Genomic DNA, 27899 nt, shown 5'->3' with positions numbered 1-27899 from the left:
CATTTGGACATTTTTTATTTCTAACATTTCCTTTTGATTCTTTCTTAGAGTTTCTCTTTGCTTACATTACCCATTTGTTTTTGCATGTTCACTTTTTCTATTAGAATCCTTTACATATTGACTATAGTTATTTTAAATTCCCCATCTCATAATTCCAAAATCTCTGCCATACCCAAGTCTGGTTCTGATGCTTGCTTGCCTTCTCATTTTAGACTTATTTTTTTCTCGCTTTTTAACATGCCTTGTTGAAAGCTTGACATGATGTGTTAGGTAAAAGGAACAGCAAGTAGACAGGCCTTTAGTGTGTTTTTTCTTGCTAGATGTTAGTCTTTTTACTGGTTGCTGTAGCTACTGTGTCAGAGACTAAAGCTTTCTCTAGTGTCCTTAGTTTTGTCTCCCCTGTTTTCTTTGGGTTCTTCTATAGACTCCTTAAATAGGGGCTAAGACTAGCAACTTTTTCAACTGTATTCCCATTATATAGGAGCTTAGACAAATCTTCTCACCCTTTAGTGTAAGCAACACAAGCTCTGTTATGTATTTAACTAGCCTACTGCTACTTTTCTGAATTCAGAATAAAAGCTGACTTTTTTCCAGCCTACCCAGTTACTCCTTGGGAATCTAAATAAATAAATCTGCTTCCTAAAGACAAGTTCCAGACTCAGACCCTTGACAATTGTTTTGACATAATGTTTTTCATAATTTTTAAAAACTGCCTTCCACACACCACAATAAGGTGATCATTCATCTGTAAAAGACAGGTGGGAAGAGTCAGCTTATCAGCTAGAAACGGACCCTTTGTCAGAGTGCTTACTCTGTTCAGACCCTGCTTCCTTTCTTGACTGCTCTGCTTTTCATGTCTGTATCAACTGATGAATCGGTTGGGCTGATGGTGCCTGATGTGGGGGGCACACAGTCACAGGTCACATGAATACATTAAAGCATTAATATCTTACACCTGCCTTTCTGAAATCTCTGCAACCTTCCTTTTCCCTTGGGATGCTTGTGTGTGCAGGTCTTTGGGTGAGTGGTGGGGGCACTTTCTCATCCTTGAATGAAGGTGCTGAATGTTGCATAAGCCTTAGTCAAAAGTTTTCCATACTCATTAGTGAAGAAATAGCAATCATTGCCGAGCTCTTGCGTAGGAAAAAGTAAATGTGTATACCCTAGATGTCAGGCCTAAGGGGAATAGAGCACTTCTCTCAGCATTGAGTAAAATAGGACTACTTCTTTAATTAGGAGCCTTGGAATCTAATGTAATTACTCCCTCTGTGCCCAATCTCTCTCACATTAATTAGTACAGGAGGAAACTCAATTCCCATCTCCACCTAAGTGTCCCAGAGCTCTTGAATCTCATTGCACTGCCTGCTAGTTCTTGGGACAGATGTCATAATCTTGCTCAATCTCTCTGGAGGGGACTTCTAATTATACTCTTACTTAGTGTTGCCTCATTATGGCTTTTTTCTTTGGGCCTCTCAGCAGTAAGCAGCTCTGCCTTGTGTAATGTTTGGGTAACACCAATTCACTCAGGATTTTTCCCTCTCTAGAGAACTAGTGAACATCAGTTCAGTGTCTAACATGTACTTAGGCTTTGGGAAAAAAGACAATAAGACATACTATTGTCCTTAAAGGAATAATGGTCAAGGTGAGACAGACATAAACAATAAATAAAATAGTCCATCCAGGAAGTCTCCATGAGAGGGTGCTGCGTGTGGAGTGGTCAGGGAAAACCATAGGGAGCAGGTGGTGCAAGCCAATGTGGATGGCTTATGTATCGTGTTGAATGAATATGTCAATCCCGAGTATAAGGCATGACAAAAACACATCACATTCTCTGACATGGAAAAGGACAATCTTAGAATTAGGAGATAAAGCTGAGGGGTAAAGTGAGATAGATTATAACACACACACACACAGAAACATACATTTACACTACATACCACTCAATTTAAATGTTAAAGTTGATGGAAATCCATTGACATTTGATGAGATTTTCAGTTGAGAAAGGTGACCTGTACCCCATAGTAGAATGGAATAAAGGGGTCTGTTTGTATTTGCTGCATAGTGAACTGCCCAAAGCACAGTGCTTTAATGCAACTACACTTTCTTTAGTTAACAGTGGTGTTGGCTGACAATTTGGGTTGTGCTTAGCTGGGCTTAATCATGTGTCTGTGCTCAGCTGCCAGTTTGGCTGGGGGGTTACTTGCTCTTTCCTGAGGTCGATCCTCCAGCCATCGAGGTGGGGCCTGTATGCATGCTGCTGGAAGGTTCAGGACAACTCAGGCTCCACTGTTCACGTGTTTGTCAAGTCCCTGCTTGTGTCCCGTTTGCCTTGTACCCTGATGCTCAGTGCAATCACATGGATAACCCCAGAGTGGACAGGTATTCAGAGTTATCCAGAAGGGGCGTAAACACAGGAAAGTGAATAAATGATAGCTATTTTTGCAGGCACCACAAGGCCAGTGTTTGTATGGCAAATGTCCAGTGGAGAGAGGATAGCTTTATATAGTTAAAATGGACATATAATAAATGTTAGGGGTTTGGCCAGTGATGCAGAGTGTGAAAGAATTCACAACTAAAAGAAGAGATGCAGAGAGGAAGTTTATTTTACTTTCCCAAAGGGAGGGGAAAGGGTGCATTGCCAATCAATACAAGGACAAGAAACAAAAAAGCAGCTTCCCCCTTTAAGCCCTGGTTATTGCTAAACGACAAGGGACAGAGGAGGATTTGGGGGCTGGAATTGAGCAGACATCAGGGTGGGGGGGTTTGGGGTTGTAGTTTGTTTGTTCTTCGGGAGACCGTCTGGGCAGGGCAGATGTCCTAGGGAGGTGTTTTACTGGTATTTTCCCCTCGCCTTTAAAACATGCTTAGAGCAGAAGTTATGAAAATTTCAAAACAGGCTTGTTTGAAGGGGAAGGAAGAAGGAAACTTTCTACTAATTATCCCTGAGTTGGAAAAACTGCAGGAGGCATATGCAGTACTGACTATAACCTTGAAAGTAACTTGTTCCTCAGTTTGAACGGAGGGGCTGTTTGAATCAGAGGAGCTAATAATCTTGAGATTTAATTACCAGGTGCTTCTCATAAATTGTGGAAGGCTACAGTAAGGAAAAAGAAAGGCCTTTTTTAGTATACTGATAAATTGCATTCTTAAAATATGCCACCTGATTAGCTTTGACCTCTGTGTACACTTGTGAAGCCATCACCACAATCCAGTGGTGAATTCCCACAGTCTCCTCATATCCCTTTGAATCCTATCAAGCAGCCATTGAACAGGCAAGGTTCTTGTCCTCTGAAGTTTTGAGGCACTAAAATTTGTTCATCTGTTTATTCAACCAGTGGCAGTGGTGCTTCTTTTCCAGACCTGAGGCCTTCTCCATGAGGACTCTCCTGACTAGAGACTGGTATCTTAGTTTTATTCTATTCTGGGCCATAGGAAGACCAAGGTCTTTCTTCCCCCTCACTTTATTTTTCCTGCACTTTCCGTTCCTCGAGTCTTCTGAGTTATGGTAGATCAGTGGTTCTCATCCAGCAGTGGTTTTGCCCCTTAGGGGTATTTGGCAATGTCTGAAGACATTTTTAAGTATTAAGACTGGGGCGTGAGGGTGGGGAAGCCACTGGCATCTAGTGTATAAGGCCTTGGATGCTGCTAAATTTTCTATGCATGGGATAACCCCCACCATAAAGAATTATCTGGTCCCAAATGTTGAAACAGATTGAAAAACTGTGATAGAATAATAATATTCCCTACCAGGAGCTAGTTGAAAGATGGGGGACAAATCAGATAGTGCTGTAGGTTCATTAGTATGGTCCTATGCTCTTGGCTTTATCTAATCTGCCCAAGGCACCAGGAACAGATGCTTGGTAAAATGGCTGGTAGTAAGACCTTGCACTGAAAAATGGGTTCTTTTTTTGTAGCATCCCGCCAATAGATCTACCTCTTTTTGGCATAAGATGGGATCACAAATAAATGCTGTATTCATAAATACGATGTCCACTACTTTTTGAGAATTTATATATTAGACAATAATAATTTTACACCCCAACTATTTACACATAAAGAATCTGAGGCTGGCCCTAACCGGTGGCTCAGTGGATAGAGCGTCAGCCTGCGGACTCAAGGGTCCCAGGTTCGATTCCGGTCAAGGGCATGTACCTTGGTTGAGGGCACATCCCCAGTAGGGGGTATGCAAGAAGCAGCTGATCGATGTTTCTCTCTCATCGATGTTTCTAACTCTCTATCCCTCTCCCTTCCTCTCTGTAAAAAATCAGTAAAATAAAAAATAAAAGAATCTGAGGCTGCATCCTAGCTGGTTTGGCGCAGTGGGTAGAGCGTCGGCCTGTGGACTGAAGTGTCCTGGTTCGATTCCAGTCAAGGGCATGTACCTCAGTTGCAGGCTTGATCTCCAGCTAATTGGGAGGTGTGGGGGACGCAACCAATCGATGTGTCTCTCTCATATCGATGTCTCCCCCTCCCTTCTGCTCTCTCTCAAAAAAATAAAAAAAGGAGGAAATATCCTTGGATGAGAATAAAGGAAGGGGGGGAGGGAGAATCTGAGGCTGCTTAGAGATAGAGTTCTAATAAGTGGTAAAGTGAGGATTCAAACATTGGAATCTGAAAACAGTGACCACCAAGAGGGTTCCACAGGCATCAAGACAATCCAAGACAGATATTTTGTTAAGTTTTTAATTTTTGCACAGTTTAAGAGATTCTTCCCATGGAGCTGAACCAGTATAAAGGATGCTTTGTTTTCCCAGGTCCCTGTTGTAGGGAGTCCTTGTCTGGGGCCATTTCCTGGTCTAATCCTTCGTCTCTAGGTCCAGTCTCTGACCAGCATGTGGTGCTCTTAGGATTGAGCTTGCACAGGACTCAGTCTCCTATGTGGCTTTCTTGGTGCTCAAAGTCAGAGTTCTGGAGATGTACTCAATCAACCCCATCTAAACCCATGGCCTGATAAACTCCAGCCAGTTTTTCTAACTCTGTTCTGCTGATAATGGATCCCTCTCCTGTATTGTGTGCCCCTTTTCTTCGCTACCCCTCTTCCCCCTTCTCCCCCCCCCCCCCCACACACACACACTATACATACACACACACTCACACGGCAGTGCAAGCTATAGTAGTTAATAGAGTTTAAGGGAGAAAGAGTCCCTGGCTGGCTGTTTATCATCTCTGCACCTTTGTGTGGTCAACGTAGACCTCCTCGGTGGTCCTCATGGCCTTATGATGGCTAACAATTACTGAGTGCTTGTGTCAGACACTGTTCTGAGCTCCCTTATGTGTAACATTTAATCCCTGCCAGAACTCTAGGAAATGTATTGTCATCATTATTATGGATGAGGCTATGGAGGCAGAAAGAAGTAACTTGAGCAAGATTATGCCACTTGTTAGTGAATGATGAAAATATTTGAGCCCAGAGCCCTCTTAGTCACTATGCTATGCTGCCCCTCAATATATAAGTGCTATGAAAACTGGAATGAGTAGGAGGATGGTGGCCAGGGTAGGCCTCTGAAGAGTGGATAGTTTTTTGTTTTGTTTTTAAATCTTTATTGTGGAAAGTACTACATATATGCCCTTTTTGCTCCCATTGACCGCTTATAGCCCGCCCCTGCTCCCGATCCCCCACCCCAGGCCTCCACGACCCTACTGTCTGTGTCAGAGTGGACAGTTTTGATTTGAAGCCTAACTTGTGAGAAGAAGCCAGGCACGAGCAGATTTGGTGAAGCATGATTCAGGCAAGGAAGGCAGAAAGTGAATTGCTTTGGACTCTCATTTCAGATCCGCTGGCTCATGAATCAACAAAAATCAGAATTTTCTCTTTTACAGTAGACACTACAAAGAAGTTTCTTATTAAAGTCCTCAATGTAGGTCAGTGGCCACCACATGCAAGATACACTAAGTAAAATTTTATGGGGTCACAGAGGTCAGTATGAGACAGTCCAGATAACAGTTCCAGACCAAGGAAAACATGGCCCAGCGGACATGGTGATTTGTTCTAGCTAGAACATAGCAGAGGGGTAAAGATGAGTTAATATGTGTAGACTTTGTTGTCATTCTCTTCTCCCTTGCTGCATTGCTTTACTTGCTTTCTCCTCCTTTGATGCTTGCAGGAATCTGCATTCTTTATTTTTTATTGATTTTAGAGAGAGGCAAGGAGAAAAAGAGAGAGGGAAGGTGGGAGGGAGGAAGAGAGGGAGAGAGAGAGAGAAAGAAAGAGAGAGAGAGACAGACAGACAGACAGACAGACAGACATTGATTAGCTGCCCCAGAGTGGGGATTGAACCCACAAACAGGGTATGTGTCCTGACTGGAAATTGAACCTCCACCTTTTGGTGCATAGGACAACGCTCCCACCAACCGAGCTGCACTAATCAGGACAGGAGTCTGTGTTCTTGAAATAGTTTATTTCCACAAGAGGTGTAGTAATTGGTTGGCCATTCTTTTTCCTTGGTAGATGGTGAGCCTTTGGGTGTGCTACTTCCAAGTTTGTCTTTGGTCAGGAATATCTTCTAGTATGTCATGATGATATTTCTTCTCTATGTCTTCAGGCTACGTATTTAGGAATACTAATTATCAGCCCTTTGGATCTCTGTTGTCCTTAACTTGCATGATCTCATCAAGATTATGCTCTGCTGAAAAATCTCCTCAGAGCTTCTTTTATGTCCCTGTTCCTCAGACTGTAGATGAAGGGGTTCAGCATGGGGGTGACCACCGTGTACATCACTGAGGCCACTGAACCCTTTCTGGAGGGTTGGTTTGTTCCAGATGTAAGATAGACAACAAGGCCGGCACCGTAGAACAAGGAGACAACTGAGAGGTGAGACCCACAGGTGGAAAAGACTTTATACTTTCCCCCAATAGATGAAATGCCCATTATGGAGGAGACGATTCTAGAATAAGAAAAAAGAATCCCAGTCAGGGGAATAACACCCATCAGGCTAGTTACAAAGTATTGTAGGATGTTGTTGGCAAGGGTGTCAGAGCAAGCAAGCTTGAGGATCTGAGCAAGTTCACAGAAGAAGTGAGGGATTTCTGTCTCTTTGCAAAAGGACACCCTCAATACCATCAGACATTGCAACAAAGAATAGCTCAGGCAGATTAACCAAGAAAGCAGAAGGAGGATATTACAAAGGCGAGGGTTCATGATGACTGTGTAGTGCAAGGGGTGACAGATGGCCACAAACCGGTCATAGGCCATCACTGTGAGGAGCAAATCATCTAGCCCAGCAAAAAGATTGAAGAAATACATCTGGGTGAGGCAGCCTTCAAACGTGAGGTCTTTGCTCTGTGTCTGGATGTTCACCAGCATTTTCGGGACAGTGGTGGAAGTGAAACAGATGTCAGTGAAGGACAGGTTGGAGAGGAAGAAGTACATGGGCGTGTGGAGGTGGGAGTCGGAGCTGATAGCCAGGATGATGAGCAGGTTTCCTATAACACAGACTAGGTACATGTAAAGGAACAACCCAAAGAGGAGGGGCTGCAGGTCCACATCTTCTGAAAGTCCCAGGAGAATGAACTTTGAAGTGGCTGTTTGATTTCCTGCTTCCATATACATTTATGGGAACTGCCTGGAGAGAGGCAACAACTATGTTAAAACAGTAAAAAGCAGGAATGTGCCATCTCTTTCAAACTTATTAAGTCTTAGGTTTTATCTGAGAGTTTTATTTTCTTAAGTTGATGAAAATGTCGTCAATAATACTGCTCCTTTCCTGCTTCCATCACTCCTACCTGGAACAGTGACTCTTTTTTTAAAATATATTTTTATTGATTTCAGAGAGGAAAAGAGAGGTAGAAACATCAATGATGAGAGAGAATCATCCATCAGCTGCCTCCTGCACGCCCCACACTGGGGATTGAGCCGTAACCCGAGCCTGTGCCCTGACCTGGAATGGAACCATGACCCCCTGGTTCATAGGTCGACACTCAACCATTGAGCCATGCCAGCTGGGCTGGAACAGCTACTCTTTAAAATTAATGTCCCACACTATTCAGGGTTCTTCTTTGCATTGTCCCTGACTACTGGCTAGTCCACCTCTATAATTCCTGTGAAAGGACAATCAGCCTCCTGAATGTCTCTTTTCTGCCTTGTAGCTGTGGTCCCTTTGGGTCCCAGGGAAATGTAGAGTATGGGAAGATCACTGGGAGTTGCATAATTTAATGCTTTTTAAAAAAGATATATTTTTATTGATTTCAGAGAGGAAGGGAGAGGGAGAGAGACATAGAAATATCAATGATGAGAGAATCATTGATCAGCTGCCTCCTGCACGCCCCATACTGGGGATCAATTCCGCAACGTGGGCATGTGCCCTTGACAGGAATCAAACCCGGGACCCTTCAGTCCACAGGCCAACGCTGTATCCACTGAGCCAAACCAGCTAGGGCTTTAATGCTTTTTTTGAAGAGAAAATTTATTTAGAAAGTTAGAGGTACTAAAAGTGAGCCTTAGAAGAAACGGGCTTGGGAAACCTGTTACAGAGGCAAAAGAAGGGTCTTGGAGCTTAGGAAGATACGTTCGAAGATTCCAGTGGGTGTGCTCTAGGGGGAGGGGGAGAGAGACACAGAAAGCTAATTGTGTTTTTTCTTTGCCCTCATGACATTTGCCAGTATCTTGAACTAGACCATTCTCCATCTCAAGATTGACCCAGAGTAGGTTATTGGGGAAAGATTTTATAGATAATTCTTACAATATTACAGTTACTTTATTACTGTCCCAATTTATTCCTCTGCCATTGTAATGATCAGTGTACCATAATACACTCAATTCCCAAGACAAATCAGACCATTTTGTGTCCTGTATGGTTGTGTTGTAGTTCTTTAACTTTCTTTAGGTTGGGAGAACTATGACTTTTCTGTTTCATTTTCATTCATATCCCAAGCACTTAGCACAGTACCTGGTACATAACAGGGGCTCATAAGTATGTGTTAGGAGAGATTTTCAGGGCAGAATAGAGGCAATTCCCTATCAAAACCCTTTAATCAAGAACAAAGACACATTTATCACGAAGGCTTTTCAGTTGAACTTAATGAGAATGAGAGCGTCCTTCCTAAGGAGACCAGTGAAAGTAATTACAAAGGAATAGATCAATAAAGTACATACAAGAAAGTTTTTAAAAGAGTAATGATGAGGAACAGGCACTTTAAGAATGGGAATAGACATAAATACAGGGATTGGCAAAAGTCGATTTATGGTTGTATGTGGAACAGTTTATTCTTTTTTTGTTGTTAGGATTGCTTGGTTAATATTCTTTTGTTGGAAAGGCATGGTTTGGGCAAGGGAAAAAAGGAAACCAGCCCTATAAAAGGGAATGTTTGATTGGACCGTTGCCACAGCAGAGAGGGGCAGGTGTGGTAAAGGTTCAGGCTGTCCCACAGGCAAGGATGTCTGTGTGTATGGGACACCAGAGGACACCTGTCACACTTGAAACACAATTGCAGAGCTTAGGAAGAATCACTGTTTTTAAAACTATTATTTCCCTGACATATAAAATATGCATACATATAAATATACATAACCTGTTCTGAGCTTCGCCTGCTCTCCACTTAATATTTGGCTATGGCCTTCTTTTCATGTCAATGAATTGGATGTACAGACAATTTTTAATGGCTAAAGTGTTATCCCTGACTGTTTGACATTACTATATGGTTTACTTCACTAACCCTTTATTGTGGGGCAGGTTGTTTCCGGTTTCCCCTGGCATCAACAACTACAGTAAACATAATTGCTTATTTGACTGTTTACTTAGGACACATTCACAGACATGGAACTCCTGGCCCAAAGCTAATTCACTTGAATTTTGATCCACATTCCCAAATTGACTTTCTAGAAAGTGCTTCTGTTTGTTTAGTCTAGTGGTCGGCAAACTCATTAGTCAACAGAGCCAAATATCAGCAGTACAACGATTGAAATTTCTTTTGAGAGCCAAATTTTTTAAACTTAAACTATATAGGTAGGTACATTGTTATTAACTTAATTAGGGTACTCCTAAGCTGGCCTTTGCTAAAAACTCAAGGGGCCAAAGAGCCGACGTTTGCCGACCACTGGTTTAGTCCATTGATTTTAAATCAGATTACACTCCCACAAACGGTTTAAGAGAAAACTGTTTAACGCGCCTTGGGCAAATTGCAAACTTGCTGAACTTGAGCAGCCCCGGGGCGCGGGACCTGGAGGATCTGGGCTGAAGGGAGAAGTCCAGGGTGGCGCAACCAAGGGCCCTGTGTGGGTGCGAACTTGTGAGTGTGTGTTGCTCAGGTCCACGCTTATGAACACACCCACACGCCCTCACTCCCACTGTGCACCCTTGGCCACCAGGAAACTCCGTGGAGCTTGCCATGAGTTCGGATGCATCCAGTCCCAGCACCATGCAAGTCTGAGAAAGTTTCCCCAGACTGACTCCCACCCGCACGGACGGGAGGTGGGACCAGGAGGGTCCGGGCTGTAGGGTGAAGCCCAGGGAGATGCTGGTGGCATTGCCGAGGGTCCTGTGTGGGTGCAGGCGTGTGAGTGTGTTTCGCTTGGGTCCACGCTCATGCACACACCCACACTCTGGCTCTGCACCTTTGGCCACCAGGAACCTCGTGGAGTTCAGCCCGCTTGCCAGTCCCCTCCCACTTGGTTGAGCCTTCAGTGGTTATGGACCCTGGCTCTTTATATAAATAGATAATTTGCAAATTGTATGATTTTCCATACAAACTACTGTAAACCTACCTTTGCCCACACCTGTATATAGAGGGATCAATGGAACAAATTGAACAGTCAAGGAACAGATACTAGCCAATATGAGAATTTAGTTTAATATATATCACAAATCACCCATAAAAGGTAAATGATATAATTAACAATGTTTAGAAAACTCAGTAACTTTTTAAACACCTCAAAATAACTAGTAAGAAAGAGAGTGACTGGCAACATTGAGAACAGAATACTATACTAATAAAAGGATAATATGCTAATTAGACCAAGAGACCTTCTGTACAAAGCCATGGTGGCGGGGCTGAGGCAGAGGCAGTTAGGGGCGATCAGGCCAGGAGGGGAGGGCAGTTGGGGGTGATCAGCCTGGCAGGGGGGGCAGTTGGGGGCGAGCAGGCCTGCAATGAGGGGCAGTTGGGGGTGATCAGACCAGCAGGGAGGGCAGTTGGGGACAAGCAGGCTGGTGGGGTAGCAGCTGGGGGCTATCAGACAGGCAGGTGAGTGGTTAGGGGCCAGCGGTCCCGGATTGCTAGAGGGATGTCCGACTGCCGGTTTAGGCCCAATCCTTGTGGTATCAGGCCTAAACCAGCAGTCAGACATCCCCCGAGGGGTTCCAGATTGGAGAGGTTGAAGGCCGGGTTGAAGGATACCCCCCTCCCCTGTGCACAAATTTTGTGCACCGGGCCACTAGTAGATAATATATTTATGTGACTTCCTGAAGTGTAAAAACTTCCTAAGTAGACCAGTGAAAGTAATTACATAGCAATAGATCAGTAGTTTAAAGTACATACAATAAATCATTTGTTTGTCAATGATACATGACATGAAAAGGCAAATTCAAATCTGAGGGAGGGAGAACTTATAACTTATGAGAAAATATAAAAGGGCAGTAACTTACAAAGCTCTTAAAAATAATAAGAAATAGAAAAAATAAGAGGATAAATACAAGTAGATAAAAACATGAAAAAGTGCTCAAATTTCATATTAAATCAATGAAAACTAAAATAGGACAAGGAATCAGGAATAGATGAGGATGGCTGTTGTTACAATACTTTTTCATAAAATAGATGAGTATACGAAGATTATTTAAGAAGACTCTGTCTATGGTATCAAAATGGCAAAATAAACTGCCACTGGACACTTTCTTCACTCCCAATGCTGCTTTAATCCAGGTCCTGCTAACCTCTCATCTGTGCTGCAAATAGATTGCCACCCATTTGGCTCATTCTGCAGGGGATGTCAGGATAGTTCCAATCTCAGCATTGTATGCATCTTAAAAATTACTCAGCGGCTCCTGATCCCTCTAGGGGAGAGCCCAAACACCATTGCCCTCCATGATCTGGCCCCTATCCTATTGCTCTGTCTTCATCTCCCATTCCGCCACCCCTTTTCCTGGCTTCTAATCCATCCTTTGCATTAAAGAGGGAATTCCCCAGAACTTTGCAGTGAGACAAAAGGATGACTCACTGAAGTGTCCCATGGCCTAATTCACTTTCTGATGGAATGTTCCTTTGTCTGCTTGGGACCTAGCCACTGAAGTTCCTAAATTGCTCATAGGAATTTAATATATTGCAAGTGATTTTTGTCCAGCATACATGCAGATTATTTTCAGGTAAAAGGATTACCCCAAAGTTATTGTTTATTGCCCTATGGGAGAAAAGATGACCCCAAAAGCTTTGATTTTATTTTTCTATATTTTTGCATCTAACTTAGCAAACTAATTCCATCATTTCTTTCCTGCCTATATAAATTTCTGTTCTTCAAATGCTCCTCAAACTAGCTTCACTCCCCTTCTCATTAATAAGTCTTTGGCATATGCTCTCTATGTATTCGTGTGAGTCACATTTTTATCCACATTTTATCCAAAGTGATGCTTTGACATTAGATACTCAACATCTTTTAATTCTGGGAACATTCTGTGCAGTTTCATACCTTTGGGCCTTTGCATTTACCAGTCCCTCTCACCCTGGATCCTCCTCCCTTCTTCACATGGAAGAGTCCTATTCCTCCTACCACACTGTCCTGAAATCTTTATTGACCTCCATGCTGCACTAACCACTCTCTCTTTGGACATTCTCTGTACCCTGGTAGACTAAACTGCACATGGGGCAAGCCATTACATTGCTTTATTGCACATACTAGAATTTTCATCCTCCCAGGAGAGCAACACATTACAGCTACCTCTTTATGTGCAGCACCTAGCTCAGTGTTAGGCACAGAAAGATGCTCTATAGATGTAGAAATGTCCCATTGGAGAAAAAATTGGGTGAGGGAAAGTTCAAGTGAGTGGAGAGAGGATTGTGAGTGTAAGACCCAGAACTGAGAGGCAGTGAAGGACAGTAGACATAAAGATAGAAGTAAGAGAACATGAGGTCTAGTGAGGCTTGGAAGAGCCCTGTCCAGAGCCGGGGACTTTTAACTTGATTTTGGCGGGCTTTTCCTCCTGTACATCCCTGCCTATGTGCCAGGAGAGCATGCAAGTAAAAATTTTGTCCCCCTCTTACCTCTTTGCCACAACAGTTTCTGAGAATGCTGGGGCATCACAATGGAATTTCTGAAGGTCTGGGCTCTATTATCTTTACTTCTCCCAGTGGAGGACAAATAATAAGGACAGGAAAAGGGATGAAACGCTAAGCACAGGGCCCAGGGATAGACTGACACCTGACGTAGCTCAAGGGAATTTCCTCCTGGCCTGGGAGAGGCGAGCCTGAAATGAAAGACACAAGAGGATTATTTGGTTCTGAATCATCTTGCTTCTCATTAAAGAAAATGCCGTTTTGATTGTTTGTTTCTAGAGACCTCCTCCCTGGTCAGTGGAGTGATCTCTTCTACCCACTGGGAGGAAGAGGGAGCCACGTGTTGGATCCTAAGTGCCAGGCTTTGAGTTCTGTGTACTATGTAACTTGTTTCATTTCATCTGCAAAATCTCCCTCAAAGTCTGTGCACAGTTTATTGTTTTATAGATTAGGAAAGGAGCATAGCATGTTTATGTAATCTGTACAGCTCATGAGGCAGAAAGGCGTAAAGCCAAGTTAAAATCCTCAGTCTGACTCCGGACCTGGGGCACCTGGCCAGTGTTCTGCCTCTGCCAACCCAACTAAGTTACTTCACTTCCCGGATGCTCTAGGAAGAGATCACCTATTCATTGTGCTCTTCCCTTTGGGGCTTTCTGGTAGACCACAGCAAAGAGCAGTGAGGGGTGCCTGCTGCATCAACTATATAGGATGTATGGATGGCTGAGGTCATAGGCAAAGAGCACAGAGTCGGCACACAGTAATTTAGGGCAAAGCCCCTGCTCCTGGATATCCCAATAGAGTTGTCCACTTCTTCCAGTCATGTAATTGGCCCAGACAATCTCAGAGAGACATAACATCAGGGTCTTAATCCTTGTCTGCTTTACTTGTCAGCTTTGTGACATGGGGCAAGTTCTTAATATCTCTGAGCCTGACTTGATTCCGAGTTGACACAACTGCATTGAGTAATGATTGACAGATAGCAATGTTCCCTGTGTGGTCAATATGTGGTGGGTGCATAAAGTAATGGGAAAATAAGTTTTAGATATTATCTTTAACAATATTAAGGCTGATCCTCATGTCATTTAACTTAAAAGTTCTGTGACCTGAAGTTATGATATCCTTTGATCCCTGAGAGGACATTTTATTTTTGTTCTCGTATAACTAGATATTTACTATTTGGAGAAAAGCTACTGAGTCTCATTTATTTTTTATTCTCTAAGCTTTGAATACAAAACAAAAATCTCAAATATTGAAAACACCCCTCTTCAGTTAATAAAAACAGCATAGACAGTATGGCTCCCACAAATTAGGTTCCTCCTTTTCAAGGATGCCCCATAGAACTAGAGAGAAGATAAAATAGTGTTTGCTTTAAATTGTCTATGTAATGGACACATTTTTGATGTACCAATGTAACATTATATCTTTATATAAATATAAAGCACAAGTTACAGTGATATTATGCACATTGTAATTGCTAATAAAATTGAATATTTTAAAATTACAATAAAATTAAACTTTTTTTTAATTTTAAAAGTAAGTATGAGTAAGATTTTGAATTTCAATTGAAGGCACACTAATGAAGAATTGAATGGAGATGCAGAAAGAGAAGGTATGTTGTAATTGATGGCATTTACAATTTTCTGCAACAGTGCAAAATGAAAAAGGTGTGTGTTTTGTAAAAATTTTTCAGAGACAACGTGGACACGAGGTATTTTTAAAGAAATAATTATTAAATTGGATAAGATTTCTAGTACCAGTCAAATAATTGATTAATTTTGGAGGAACCAAGATGGCGGCATGGTTAAACAACTAATCTGCTGCCTCGAACAACAATTTCAAAAATACAACTAAAAGACAAAACGTCTATCACCCAGAACCACGGGAAAGCTGGCTGAGTGGAAGATTTACAACTAAGGAGAGAAAGCACAAACGCTGAAAAGCTGAGGTACGGAGGCGTGCGAATCAGGCTGGCGGCGGGCGACTGGGCGCGCGGTTTTTCTTCAACCCGCAGGGAGACAAGCTCCCGATCACTCTGAAACCCAGTTTCTGGGGACTCGCGGGGGACCCAGACACCTACGGGGAAAAGCTGGACTCTCGGCCATCGGGTCAGAAAGTGAGAGTGACTTTTTTGCAGAGGTGCGCCCAGTAATCATTGTTTTACTGCGCTGGAACGCGGGGCGCAGGGACTTGGAAACATGGAAAGGCAGAGAAGGCTGACGCCAGCCATTGCCGTTGGCCACGCCCCAGCCTAGTGACGCCCTGAGACCCCGCCCCGCACATTCTACAAACCTGCCCAGGCTCCACACAGCGGCTTTTGCATATAAATGGCCTGTTCTGTGGCAGCTTAACCAAATAAACTGCAGCTCCAGTCAGACTGCTCCAAAACCGCCCAAGCAAAGGAAGAGAAAACTAGTTCTTGCTGTAGCTCCTGCTGGGGGGCACACAGTACACAAGGGTACACCAAGAGTGTCCACCTCAAGTAACTGAGAGGCTGACCCATTGAACCAATAGGACATCTAGTACACAAAGCTACCCTACCAATTCAGGGAAGCAGCGAAATGAGGAGGCAAGGAAACAGATCACAAACCAAAGAAATGGAGGAGAACAAGCGACTGGACATAGAGTTCAAAACCACGGTTATAAGGTTTTTCAAGAATTTCATGGAAAAGGCCGATAAATTCAATGAGACCCTCGAAGATATGAAAAAGGACCAACTAGAAATTAAACATACACTGACTGAGATAAAAAATATTATACAGAGACCCAACAGCAAACTAGAGGATCGCAAGCATCAACTCAAAGATTTGGAATACAAAGAGGCCAAGGACACTGCTCCAGAGAAGTATGAAGAGAGGAGAATTCAGAAAGTTGAAGATAGTGTAAGAAGCCTCTGGGACAACTTCAAGCGAACCAACATCTGAATTATGGGGGTGCCAGAAGAAGAGAGAGAGCAAGATGCTGAAAACCTATTTGAAGAAATAATGAATGAAAACTTCCCCCACCTGATGAAAGAAATAGACTTACAAGTCCAGGAAGCACACAGAACCCCAAACGAGGAATCCAAAGAGGACCACACCAAGACACATCATAATTAAAATGCCAAGGGCAAAAGACAAAGAGAGAATCTTACAAGCAGCAAGAGAAAAACAGTTAGTTACCTACAAGGGAGCTCCCATACGATTATCAGCTAATTTCTCAACAGAAACCATGCAGGCCAGACGGGAGTGGCAAGAAATATTCAAAGTGATGAATAGCAGGAACCTACAACCAAGACTACTCTACCCAGCAAAGCTATCATTCAGAATTGAAGGGCAGATAAAGAGCTTCACAGATAAGAAAAAGCTAAAGGAGTTCATAACCACCAAACCAGTATTATATGAAATGCTGAAAGGTATTCTTTAAAAAGAGGAAAAAGAAGAAGAAAGATAAAAATTATGAACAACAAATACATATCTATCAACAAGTGAATCTAAAAGTCAAGTGAATTAAAAATCTGAGGAACAGAATAAACTGGTGAACTTAATAGAATCAGAGGCATAGAATGGGAATGGATTGATAATTCTCAGGGGGAAAGGGGTGTCTGTGTGGGGGGTATGGGAAGAGACTGAACAAAAATCATACACCTATGGATAAGGACAGTGGTGGGGAGGTAAGGGCAGAGGGGGGGTGGGAACTGGGTGGTGGGAGATATGGGGGGAAAAAGGAGAAACAATTGTAATCTGAACAATAAAGATTCATTAAAAAAAATAAATAAATAAATAAAAATAATAATTGATTAATTTTGACATCAGAAGCATGGTGGTGTGAGAGGTCTCGGTCCCTGGAGTTACAACAGTTTTAACAATTATAATTCAACACAGGATTCGCTGCTCAATACACAAACATCTGAGAGATCTGCACATTGAAATATCTGGCGATGGGAAAATGGGAGCCAAGAGAAGGAGGGAAGGGTAAAGAGCAGAGCCTGGTGCCACAGACGCAGCCCAGTGCTCACTGCAGGGCTTGGGAGAGGGGAGAAATCAGGTTGTAGTCTGCACTCTGAAGAGCAGAGAGGTAGAGGAAGCATCTCTGCCTGAGTGGTCAGCACATACTTTGAACCCAGAAGACAGCAGTGCAAGAGAAACCTAAAAATTTGTACTTCGGCCGAAACCAGTTTGGCTCAATGGATAGAGCATCGGCCTGCGGACTCAAGGGTCCCAGGTTCGATTCTGGTCAGGGGCATGTACCTTAGTTGCAGGCACATCCCCAGTAGGGGGTGTGCAAGAGGCAGCTGATCGATGTTTCTCTCTCATCCATGTTTCTGACTCTCTATCCCTCTCTCTTCCTCTCTGTAAAAAATCAATAAAATATATTAAAAAATTTTTTTGTCCTTCCGCGCCACCTACTGGCAAACAAAAGAAAGACTATCAACCTAATAGAGAAGTGCTTCTCTCTCTCTCTCTCTCTCTCTCTCTCTCTCTCTCTCTCTCTCTCTCTCTCTCTCTCTCGGCAGTGCAAGCTATAGTAGTTAATAGAGTTTAAGGGAGAAAGAGTCCCTGGCTGGCTGTTTATCATCTCTGCACCTTTGTGTGGTCAACGTAGACCTCCTCGGTGGTCCTCATGGCCTTATGATGGCTAACAATTACGGAGTGCTTGTGTCAGACACTGTTCTGAGCTCCCTTATGTGTAACATTTAATCCCTGCCAGAACTCTAGGAAATGTATTGTCATCATTATTATGGATGAGGCTATGGAGGCAGAAAGAAGTAACTTGAGCAAGATTATGCCACTTGTTAGTGAATGATGAAAATATTTGAGCCCAGAGCCCTCTTAGTCACTATGCTATGCTGCCCCTCAATATATAAGTGCTATGAAAACTGGAATGAGTAGGAGGATGGTGGCCAGGGTAGGCCTCTGAAGAGTGGATAGTTTTTTGTTTTGTTTTTAAATCTTTATTGTGGAAAGTACTACATATATGCCCTTTTTGCTCCCATTGACCGCTTATAGCCCGCCCCTGCTCCCGATCCCCCACCCCAGGCCTCCACGACCCTACTGTCTGTGTCAGAGTGGACAGTTTTGATTTGAAGCCTAACTTGTGAGAAGAAGCCAGGCACGAGCAGATTTGGTGAAGCATGATTCAGGCAAGGAAGGCAGAAAGTGAATTGCTTTGGACTCTCATTTCAGATACGCTGGCTCATGAATCAACAAAAATCAGAATTTTCTCTTTTACAGTAGACACTACAAAGAAGTTTCTTATTAAAGTCCTCAATGTAGGTCAGTGGCCACCACAGGCAAGATACACTAAATAAAATTTTATGGGGTCACAGAGGTCAGTATGAGACAGTCCAGATAACAGTTCCAGACCAAGGAAAACATGGCCCAGCAGACATGGTGATTTGTTCTAGCTAGAACATAGCAGAGGGGTAAAGATGAGTTAATAATGTGTAGACTTTGTTGTCATTCTCTTCTCCCTTGCTGCATTGCTTTACTTGCTTTCTCCTTTGATGCTTGCAGGAATCTGCATTCTTTATTTTTTATTGGATTTTAGAGAGAGGCAAGGAGAAAAAGAGAGATGGTGAGGGAGGGAGAGAGAGAGAGACAGACAGACATACAGACATACAGACAGACATTGATTAGTTGCCCCAGAGTGGGGATTGAACCCACAAACAGGGTATGTGTCCTGACTGGGAATTGAACCCTCCACCTTTTGGTGCATAGGACAACGCTCCCACCAACCGAGCTGCACTAATCAGGACAGGAGTCTGTGTTCTTGAAATAGTTTATTTCCACAAGAGGTGTAGTAATTGGTTGGCCATTCTTTTTCCTTGGTAGATGGTGAGCCTTTGGGTGTGCTACTTCCAAGTTCGTCTTTGGTCAGGAATATCTTCTAGTATGTCATGATGATATTTCTTCTCTATGTCTTCAGGCTACATATTTAGGAATACTAATTATCAGCCCTTTGGATCTCTGTTGTCCTTAACTTGCATGATCTCACCAAGATTATGCTCTGCTGAAAAATCTCCTCAGAGCTTCTTTTATGTCCCTGTTCCTCAGACTGTAGATGAAGGGGTTCAGCATGGGGGTGACCACCGTGTACATCACTGAGGCCACTGAACCCTTTCTGGAGGGTTGGTTTGTTCCAGATGTAAGATAGACCCCAAGGCCGGCACCGTAGAACAAGGAGACAACTGAGAGGTGAGACCCACAGGTGGAAAAGACTTTATACTTTCCCCTAATAGATGGAATGCCCATTATGGAGGAGATAATTCTAGAATAAGAAAAAAGAATCCCAGTCAGGGGAATAACACCCAACAGGCTAGTTACAAAATATTGTAGGATGTTGTTGGCAAGGGTGTCAGAGCAAGCAAGCTTGAGGATCTGAGCAAGTTCACAGAAGAAGTGAGGGATTTCTGTCTCTTTGCAAAAGGACACCCTCAATACCATCAGACTTTGCAACAAAGAATAGCTCAGGCAGATTAACCAAGAAAGCAGAAGGAGGATACTACAAAGGCGAGGGTTCATGATGACTGTGTAGTGCAAGGGGTGACAGATGGCCACAAACCGGTCATAGGCCATCACTGTGAGGAGCAAATCATCTAGCCCAGCAAAAAGCATGAAGAAATACATCTGGGTGAGGCAGCCTTCATATGTGAGGTCTTTGCTCTGTGTCTGGATGTTCACCAGCATTTTCGGGACAGTGGTGGAAGTGAAACAGATGTCAGTGAAGGACAGGTTGGAGAGGAAGAAGTACATGGGCGTGTGGAGGTGGGAGTCGGAGCTGATAGCCAGGATGATGAGCAGGTTTCCTATAACACAGACTAGGTACATGTAAAGGAACAACCCAAAGAGGAGGGGCTGCAGGTCCACATCTTCTGAAAGTCCCAGGAGAATGAACTTTGAAGTGGCTGTTTGATTTCCTGCTTCCATATACATTTATGGGAACTGCCTGGAGAGAGGCAACAACTATGTTAAAACAGTAAAAAGCAGGAATGTGCCATCTCTTTCAAACTTATTAAGTTTTAGGTTTTATCTGAGAGTTTTATTTTCTTAAGTTGATGAAAATGTCAGTAATACTGCTCCTTTCCTGCTTCCATCAGTACTACCTGGAACAGTGACTCTTTTTTAAAAATATATTTTTATTGATTTCAGAGAGGAAAAGAGAGGTAGAAACATCAATGATGAGAGAGAATCATCCATCAGCTGCCTCCTGCACGCCCCACACTGGGGATTGAGCCGTAACCCGAGCATGTGCCCTGACCTGGAATGGAACCATGACCCCCTGGTTCATAGGTCGACACTCAACCATTGAGCCATGCCAGCTGGGCTGGAACAGCTACTCTTTAAAATTAATGTCCCACACTAATCAGGGTTCTTCTTTGCATTGTCCCTGACTACTGGCTAGTCCACCTCTATAATTCCTGTGAAAGGACAATCAGCCTGCTGAATGTCTCTTTTCTGCCTTGTAGCTGTGGTCCGTTTGGGTCCCAGGGAAATGTAGAGTATGGGAAAATCACTGGGAGTTGCATAATTTAATGCTTTTTAAAAAAGATATATTTTTATTGATTTCAGAGAGGAAGGGAGAGGGAGAGAGACACAGAAGTGTCAATGATGAGAGAATCATTGATTAGCTGCCTCCTGCACGCCCCATACTGGGGATCAATTCCGCAACGTGGGCATGTGCCCTTGACCGGAATCAAACCCGGGACCCTTCAGTCCACAGGCCAACGCTGTATCCACTGAGCCAAACCAGCTAGGGCTTTAATGCTTTTTTTAAAGAAAAAATTTATTTAGAAAGTTAGAGGTAGTAAAAGTGAGCCTTAGAAGAAACGGGCTTGGGAAACCTGTTACAGAGGCAAAAGAAGGGTCTTGGAGCTTAGGAAGATACGTTCGAAGATTCCAGTGGGTGTGCTCTAAGGGGAGGGGGAGAGAGACACAGAAAGCTAATTGTGTTTTTTCTTTGCCCTCATGACATTTGCCAGTATCTTGAACTAGACCATTCTCCATCTCAAGATTGACCCAGAGAAGGTTATTGGGGAAAGATTTTATAGATAATTCTTACAATATTACAGTTACTTTATTACTGTCCCAATTTATTCCTCTGCCATTGTAATGATCAGTGTACCATAATACACTCAATTCCCATTTTGTGTCCTGCATGGTTGTGTTGTAGTTCTTTAACTTTCTTTAGGTTGGGAGAACTATGACTTTTCTGTTTCATTTCCATTCATATCCCAAGCACTTAGCACAGTACCTGGTACATAACAGGGGCTCATAAGTATGTGTTAGGAGAGATTTTCAGGGCAGAGTAGAGGCAATTCCCTATCAAAACCCTTTAATCAAGAACAAAGACACCATTTATCACGAAGGCTTTTCAGTTGAACTTAATGAGAATGAGAGCGTCCTTCCTAAGGAGACCAGAGAAAGTAATTACAAAGGAATAGATCAGTAATTTAAAGTACATACAAGAAAGTTTTTAAAAGAGTAATGATGAGAAACTGGCACTTTAAGAATGGGAATAGACATGAATACAGGGATTGGCAAAAGTAGATTTATAGTTGTATGTGAAACATAGTTTATTCTTTTTGTTGTTGTTAGGATTGCTTGGTTAATAGTCTTTTGTTGGAAAGGCCTGGTTTGGGCAAAGGAGAAAAGGAAACCAGCCCAATAAAGGGGAATGTTTGATTGGACCGTTGCCACAGCAGAGAGGGGCAGGTGTGGTAAAGGTTCAGGCTGTCCCACAGGCAAGAATGTCTGTGTGTATGGGACACCAGAGGACACCTGTCACACCTGAATCACAATTGCAGAGCTTAGGAAGAATCACTGTTTTTAAAACCATTATTTCCCTGACATATGAAATATACATACATATAAATATACATAACCTGTTCTGAGCTTCACCTGCCCTCCACTTAATATTTGGCTATGGCCTTCTTTTCATGTCAATGAATTGGATGTACAGACAATTTTTAATGGCTACAGTGTTATTCCCGACTGTTTGACATTACTATATGGTTTACTTCACTAACCCTTTATTGTGGGGCAGGCTGTTTCCGGTTTCCCCTGGCATTAACAACTACTGTAAACATAATTGCTTATTTGACTGTTTACTTAGGACACATTCACAGACATGGAACTCCTGGCCCAAAGCTAATTCACTTGAATTTTGATCCACATTTCCAAACTTACTTTCTAGAAAGTGCTTCTGTTTGTTTAGTCTAGTGGTCGGCAAACTCATTAGTCAACAGAGCCAAATATCAACAGTACAACGATTGAAATTTCTTTTGAGAGCCAAATTTTTTAAACTTAAACTATATAGGTAGGTACATTGTTATTAACTTAATTAGGGTACTCCTAAGCTGGCCTTTGCTAAAAACTCAAGGGGCCAAAGAGCCGACGTTTGCCGACCACTGGTTTAGTCCATTGATTTTAAATCAGATTACACTCCCACAAACGGTTTAAGAGAAAACTGTTTAACGCACCTTGGGCAAATAGCAAACTCTTGCTGAGCTTGAGAAGCCCCGGGGCGCGGGACATGGAGGATCTGGGCTGTATGGTGAAGTCCAGGGAGGTGCCGGTGGCATTGCCGAGGGCCCTGTGTGGCTGCAGGCGTGTGAGTGTGTGTCACTCGTTCCACGCTCATGCACACACCCACACTCCAGCTCTGCACCTTTGGCCACCAGGAACCTTGCGGAGTTCAGCCCGCTCGCCAGTCCCCTCCCACTTGGTCGAGCCTTCAGTGGTTATGGACCCTGGCTCTTTATATAAATAGATTATTTGTAAATATTATTATTTTTCATACAAACTACTGTAAGCCTACTTTTGCCCACACCTGTATATAGAGGAATCAATGGAACAAATTGAACAGTTAAGGAACAAATACTAGCCAATATGAGAATTTAGTTTAATATATATCACAAATCACCCATAAAGGTAAGTGATATAAGTAACAATGTTTAGAAAACTCCTTAACTTTTTAAACACCTCAAAATAAATAGTAAGAAAGAGAGTGACTGGCAACATTGAGAACAGAACACTATACTAATAAAAGGATAATATGCTAATTAGATCAGGAGACCTTCTGTACAAAGCCATGGTGGTGGGGCTGAGGCAGAGGCAGTTAGGGGCGATCAGGCCAGGAGGGGAGGGCAGTTGGGGGTGATCAGCCTGGCAGGGGGGGCAGTTGGGGGCGAGCAGGCCTGCAATGGGGGGCCGTTGGGGGTGATCAGACCAGCAGGGGAGTGCAGTTGGGGACAAGCAGGCCGGTGGGGTAGCAGCTAGGGGCTATCAGACAGGCAGGTGAGTGGTTAGGGGCCAGCGGTCCCAGATTGCTAGAGGGATGTCCGACTGCCAGTTTAGGCCCGATCCTTGTGGTATCAGGCCTAAACCAGCAGTCAGACATCCCCCGAGGGGTTCCAGATTGCAGAGGGTGCAGGCCGGGTTGAAGGATACTCCCCTCCCCTGTGCACAAATTTTGTGCACCGGGCCTCTAGTAGATAATATATTTATGTGAGTTCCTGAAGTGTAAAAACTTCCTAAGTAGACCAGTGAAAGTAATTACATAGCAATAGATCAGTAGTTTAAAGTACATACAATAAATCATTTGTTTGTCAATGATACATGACATAAAAAGGCAAATTCAAATCTGAGGGAGGGAGAACTTATAACTTATGAGAAAATATAAAAGTGCAGTAACTTACAAAGCTCTTAAAAATAAGAAACAAATAGAAAAAATAAGAGGATAAATACAAGTAGATAAAAACATGAAAAAGTGCTCTAATTTCATACTAAATCAATGAAAACTAAAATAGGACAAGGAATCAGGAATAGATGAGGATGGCTGTTGTTACAATACTTTTTCATAAAATAGATGAGTATACGAAGATTATTTAAGAAGACTCTGTCTATGGTATCAAAATGGCAAAATAAACTGCCACTGGACACTTTCTTCACTCCCAATGCTGCTTTAATCCAGGTCCTGCTAACCTCTCATCTGTGCTGCAAATAGATTGCCACCCATTTGGCTCATTCTGCAGGGGATGTCAGGGTAGTTCCAATCTCAGCATTGTATGCATCTTAAAAATTACTCAGCGGCTCCTGATCCCTCTAGGGGAGAGCCCAAACACCATTGCCCTCCATGATCTGGCCCCTATCCTACTGCTCTGTCTTCATCTCCCATTCCGCCACCCCTTTTCCTGGCTTCTAATCCATCCTTTGCATTAAAGAGGGAATTCCCCAGAACTTTGCAGTGAGACAAAAGGATGACTCACTGAAGTGTCCCATGGCCTAATTCACTTTCTGATGGAATGTTCCTTTGTCTGCTTGGGACCTAGCCACTGAAGTTCCTAAATTGCTCATAGGAATTTAATAAATTGCAAGTGATTTTTGTCCAGCATACATGCAAATTATTTTCAGGTAAAAGGATTACCCCAAAGTTATTGTTTATTGCCCTATGGGAGAAAAGATGACCCCAAAAGCTTTGATTTTATTTTTCTATATTTTTGCATCTAACTTAGCAAACTAATTCCATCATTTCTTTCCTGCCTATATAAATTTCTGTTCTTCAAATGCTCCTCAAACTAGCTTCACTCCCCTTCTCATTAATAAGTCTTTGGCATATGCTCTCTATGTATTCGTGTGAGTCACATTTTTATCCACATTTTATCCAAATGCTTTGACATTAGATACTCAACGTCTTTTAATGCTGGGAACATTCTGTGCAGTTTCATAGCTTTGGGCCTTTTCATTTACCAGTCCCTCTCACCCTGGGTCCTCCTCCCTTCTTCACATGGAAGAGTCCTATTCCTCCTACCACACTGTCCTGAAATCTTTATTGACCTCCATGCTGCACTAACCACTCTCTCTTTGGACATTCTCTGTATCTTGGTAGACTAAACTGCACATGGGCCAAGCCATTACATTGCTTCATTGCACGTACTAGAATTTTCATCCTCCCAGGAGAGCAACACATTACAGCTACCTCTTTATGTGCAGCACCTAGCTCAGTGTTAGGCACAGAGAGATGCTCTATAGATGTAGAAATGTCCCATTGGAGAAAATATTGGGCGAGGGAAAGTTCAAGTGAGTGGATAGAGGATTGTGAGTGTAAGACCCAGAACTGAGAGGCAGTGAAGGACAGTAGACGTAAAGATAGAAGTAAGAGAACATGAGGTCTAGTGAGGCTTGGAAGAGCCCTGTCCAGAGCCGGGGACTTTTAACTTGATTTTGGCGGGCTTTTCCTCCTGTACATCCCTGCCTATGTGCCAGGAGAGCATGCAAGTAAAAATTTTGTCCCCCTCTTACCTCTTTGCCACAACAGTTTCTGAGAATGCTGGGGCATCACAATGGAATTTCTGAAGGTCTGGGCTCTATTATCTTTGCTTCTCCCAGTGGAGGACAAATAATAAGGACAGGAAAAGGGATGAAACGCTAAGCACAGGGCCCAGGGATAGACTGACACCTGACGTAGCTCAAGGGAATTTCCTCCTGGCCTGGGAGAGGCGAGCCTGAAATGAAAGACACAAGAGGATTATTTGGTTCTGAATCATTTTCCTTCTCATTAAAGAAAATGCCGTTTTGATTGTTTGTTTCTAGAGACCTCCTCCCTGGTCAGTGGAGTGATCTCTTCTACCCACTGGGAGGAAGAGGGAGCCACGTGTTGGATCCTAAGTGCCAGGCTTTGAGTTCTGTGTACTATGTAACTTGTTTCATTTCATCTGCAAAATCTCCCTCAAAGTCTGTGCCCAGTTTATTGTTTTATAGATTAGGAAAGGAGCATAGCATGCTTATGTAATCTGTACAGGTCATGAGGCAGAAAGGCGTAAAGCCAAGTTAAAATCCTCAGTCTGACTCCGGACCTGGGGCACCTGGCCAGTGTTCTGCCTCTGCCAACCCAACTAAGTTACTTCACTTCCCGGATGCTCTAGGAAGAGATCACCTATTCATTGTGCTCTTCCCTTTGGGGCTTTCTGGTAGACCACAGCAAAGAGCAGTGAGGGGTGCCTGTTGCATCAACTATATAGGATGTATGGATGGCTGAGGTCATAGGCAAAGAGCACAGAGTCGGCACACAGTAATTTAGGGCAAAGCCCCTGCTCCTGGATATCCCAATAAAGTTGTCCACTTCTTCTTGCAGTCATGTAATTGGCCCAGACAATCTCAGAGAGAGATAACACCAGGGTCTTAATCCTTGTCTGCTTTACTTGTCAGCTTTGTGACATGGGGCAAGTTCTTAATATCTTGATTCCAAGTTGACACAACTGCATTGAGTAGTGATTGACAGATAGCAATGCTCCCTGTGTGGTCAGTATGAGGTGGGTGCATAAAGTACGGGGAAAATAAGTTTTAGATATTATCTTTAACAATATTAAGGCTGATCCTCGTGTCATTTAACTTAAAAGTTCTGTGACCTGAAGTTATGATACCCTTTGATCCCTGAGAGGACATTTTATTTTTGTCCTCGTATAACTAGATATTTATTATTTGGAGAAAAACTACTGAGTCTCATTTTTTTATTTTCTAGGGCCTATACTTCCTGGTACAGAGGAAGCTTTGAATACAAAACAAAAATCTCTCTCAAATATTGAAAACACCCCTCTTCAGTTAATAAAAACAGCATAGACAGTATGGCTCCCACAAATTAGGTTCCTCCTTTTCAAGGATGCCCCATAGAACTAGAGAGAAGATAAAATAGTGTTTGCTTTAAATTGTCTATGTAATGGACACATTTTTGATGTACCAGTGTAACATTATATCTTTATATAAATATAAAGCACAAGTTACAGTGATACTATGCACATTGTAATTGCTAATTAAATTGAATATTTTAAAATTACAATAAAATTAAACTTTTTTAGTTTTAAAAGTAAGTATGGGTAAGATTTTGAATTTCAATTGAAGGCACACTAATGAAGAATTGAATGGAGATGCAGAAAGTAGTACTGTGCCTAGAATATAAAAGAAAGAGAAAGAAGGTATGTTGTAATTGATGGCATTTATAATTTTCTGCAACAGAGCAAAATGAAAAAGGTGTGTGTTTTGTAAAAATTTTTCAGTGACAACGTGGACACAAGAGGTATTTTTTAAGGAAATAATTAATAAATTTGATAAGATTTCTAGTACCAGTCAAATAATTGATTAATTTTGACATCAGAAGCATGGTGGTGTGAGAGGCTCCCCTGGTCTCTGTCCCTGGAATTACAACAGTTTTAACAATTATAATTCAACACAAGATTCCCTGCTCAATACACAAACATCTGAGAGATCTGCACATTGAAACATCTGGCGATGGAAAAATGGGAGCCAAGAGGAGGAGGGAAGAGTAAAGAGCAGAGCCTGGTGCCACAGAGGCAGCCCAGTGCTCACTGCAGGGCTTGGGAGAGGGGAGAAATCAGGTTGTAGTCTGCACTCTGAAGAGCAGAGAGGTAGAGGAAGCATCTCTGCCTGAGTGGTCAGCACATACTTTGAACCCAGTGACCTGGGCAGAGATGGAGTGTAGATATGCAGATGCATATCTGGTTGTCTGGCAGCTGCTCCTGGTTGGCAGAAAAACAGCCACAGAGCGTGGATGCCGCCCCTCACACTCCCAGAGCTAGCAGTGGGCCCCAGAAGAAGCTGTAGCAGTGAGTGTTGGGCTACAGAGCACACTATGCAGCCCTGAGAACTGGAGAGGCAGGAGCGTTTTCCCCCGAGGGGAAGATGCTTGCTTGGGCTAAATCTAGAGACGGG

The 27899-nt window shown here is 42.9% G+C and overlaps 3 protein-coding genes across 3 annotated transcripts in view; 1 reads left to right on the top strand and 2 right to left on the bottom strand.

Moving 5' to 3' along the window:
* LOC307098917 (olfactory receptor 7D2) overlaps positions 1-27899 on the top strand; it is a 49213-nt gene that overhangs the window by 6741 nt on the left and 14573 nt on the right. The gene's annotated exons all lie outside the window — the stretch shown is intronic.
* LOC307098922 (olfactory receptor 7D4-like) lies at positions 6237-10979 on the bottom strand. The gene has a single exon (XM_079770059.1). The coding sequence runs from the start codon at positions 7547-7549 to the stop codon at positions 6617-6619; it is 933 nt and encodes a 310-aa protein (XP_079626185.1). The 5' UTR covers positions 7550-10979; the 3' UTR covers positions 6237-6616.
* Positions 18922-20320, bottom strand: LOC307098921 (olfactory receptor 7D4-like). The gene has a single exon (XM_079770058.1). The coding sequence runs from the start codon at positions 20106-20108 to the stop codon at positions 19176-19178; it is 933 nt and encodes a 310-aa protein (XP_079626184.1). The 5' UTR covers positions 20109-20320; the 3' UTR covers positions 18922-19175.

Source organism: Cnephaeus nilssonii (assembly GCF_951640355.1).
Source record: "Cnephaeus nilssonii genome assembly, chromosome: 5".
NCBI classification, from domain to species: domain Eukaryota; kingdom Metazoa; phylum Chordata; class Mammalia; order Chiroptera; family Vespertilionidae; genus Cnephaeus; species Cnephaeus nilssonii.
This window is presented reverse-complemented; position numbering and strand designations above follow the sequence as displayed.

What these genes read in the sequence shown, in the direction of transcription:
- LOC307098922 (XM_079770059.1), bottom strand. Translation starts at nt 7,549, where the DNA reads ATGTATATGGAAGCAGGAAATCAAACAGCCACTTCAAAGTTCATTCTC.
- LOC307098921 (XM_079770058.1), bottom strand. Translation starts at nt 20,108, where the DNA reads ATGTATATGGAAGCAGGAAATCAAACAGCCACTTCAAAGTTCATTCTC.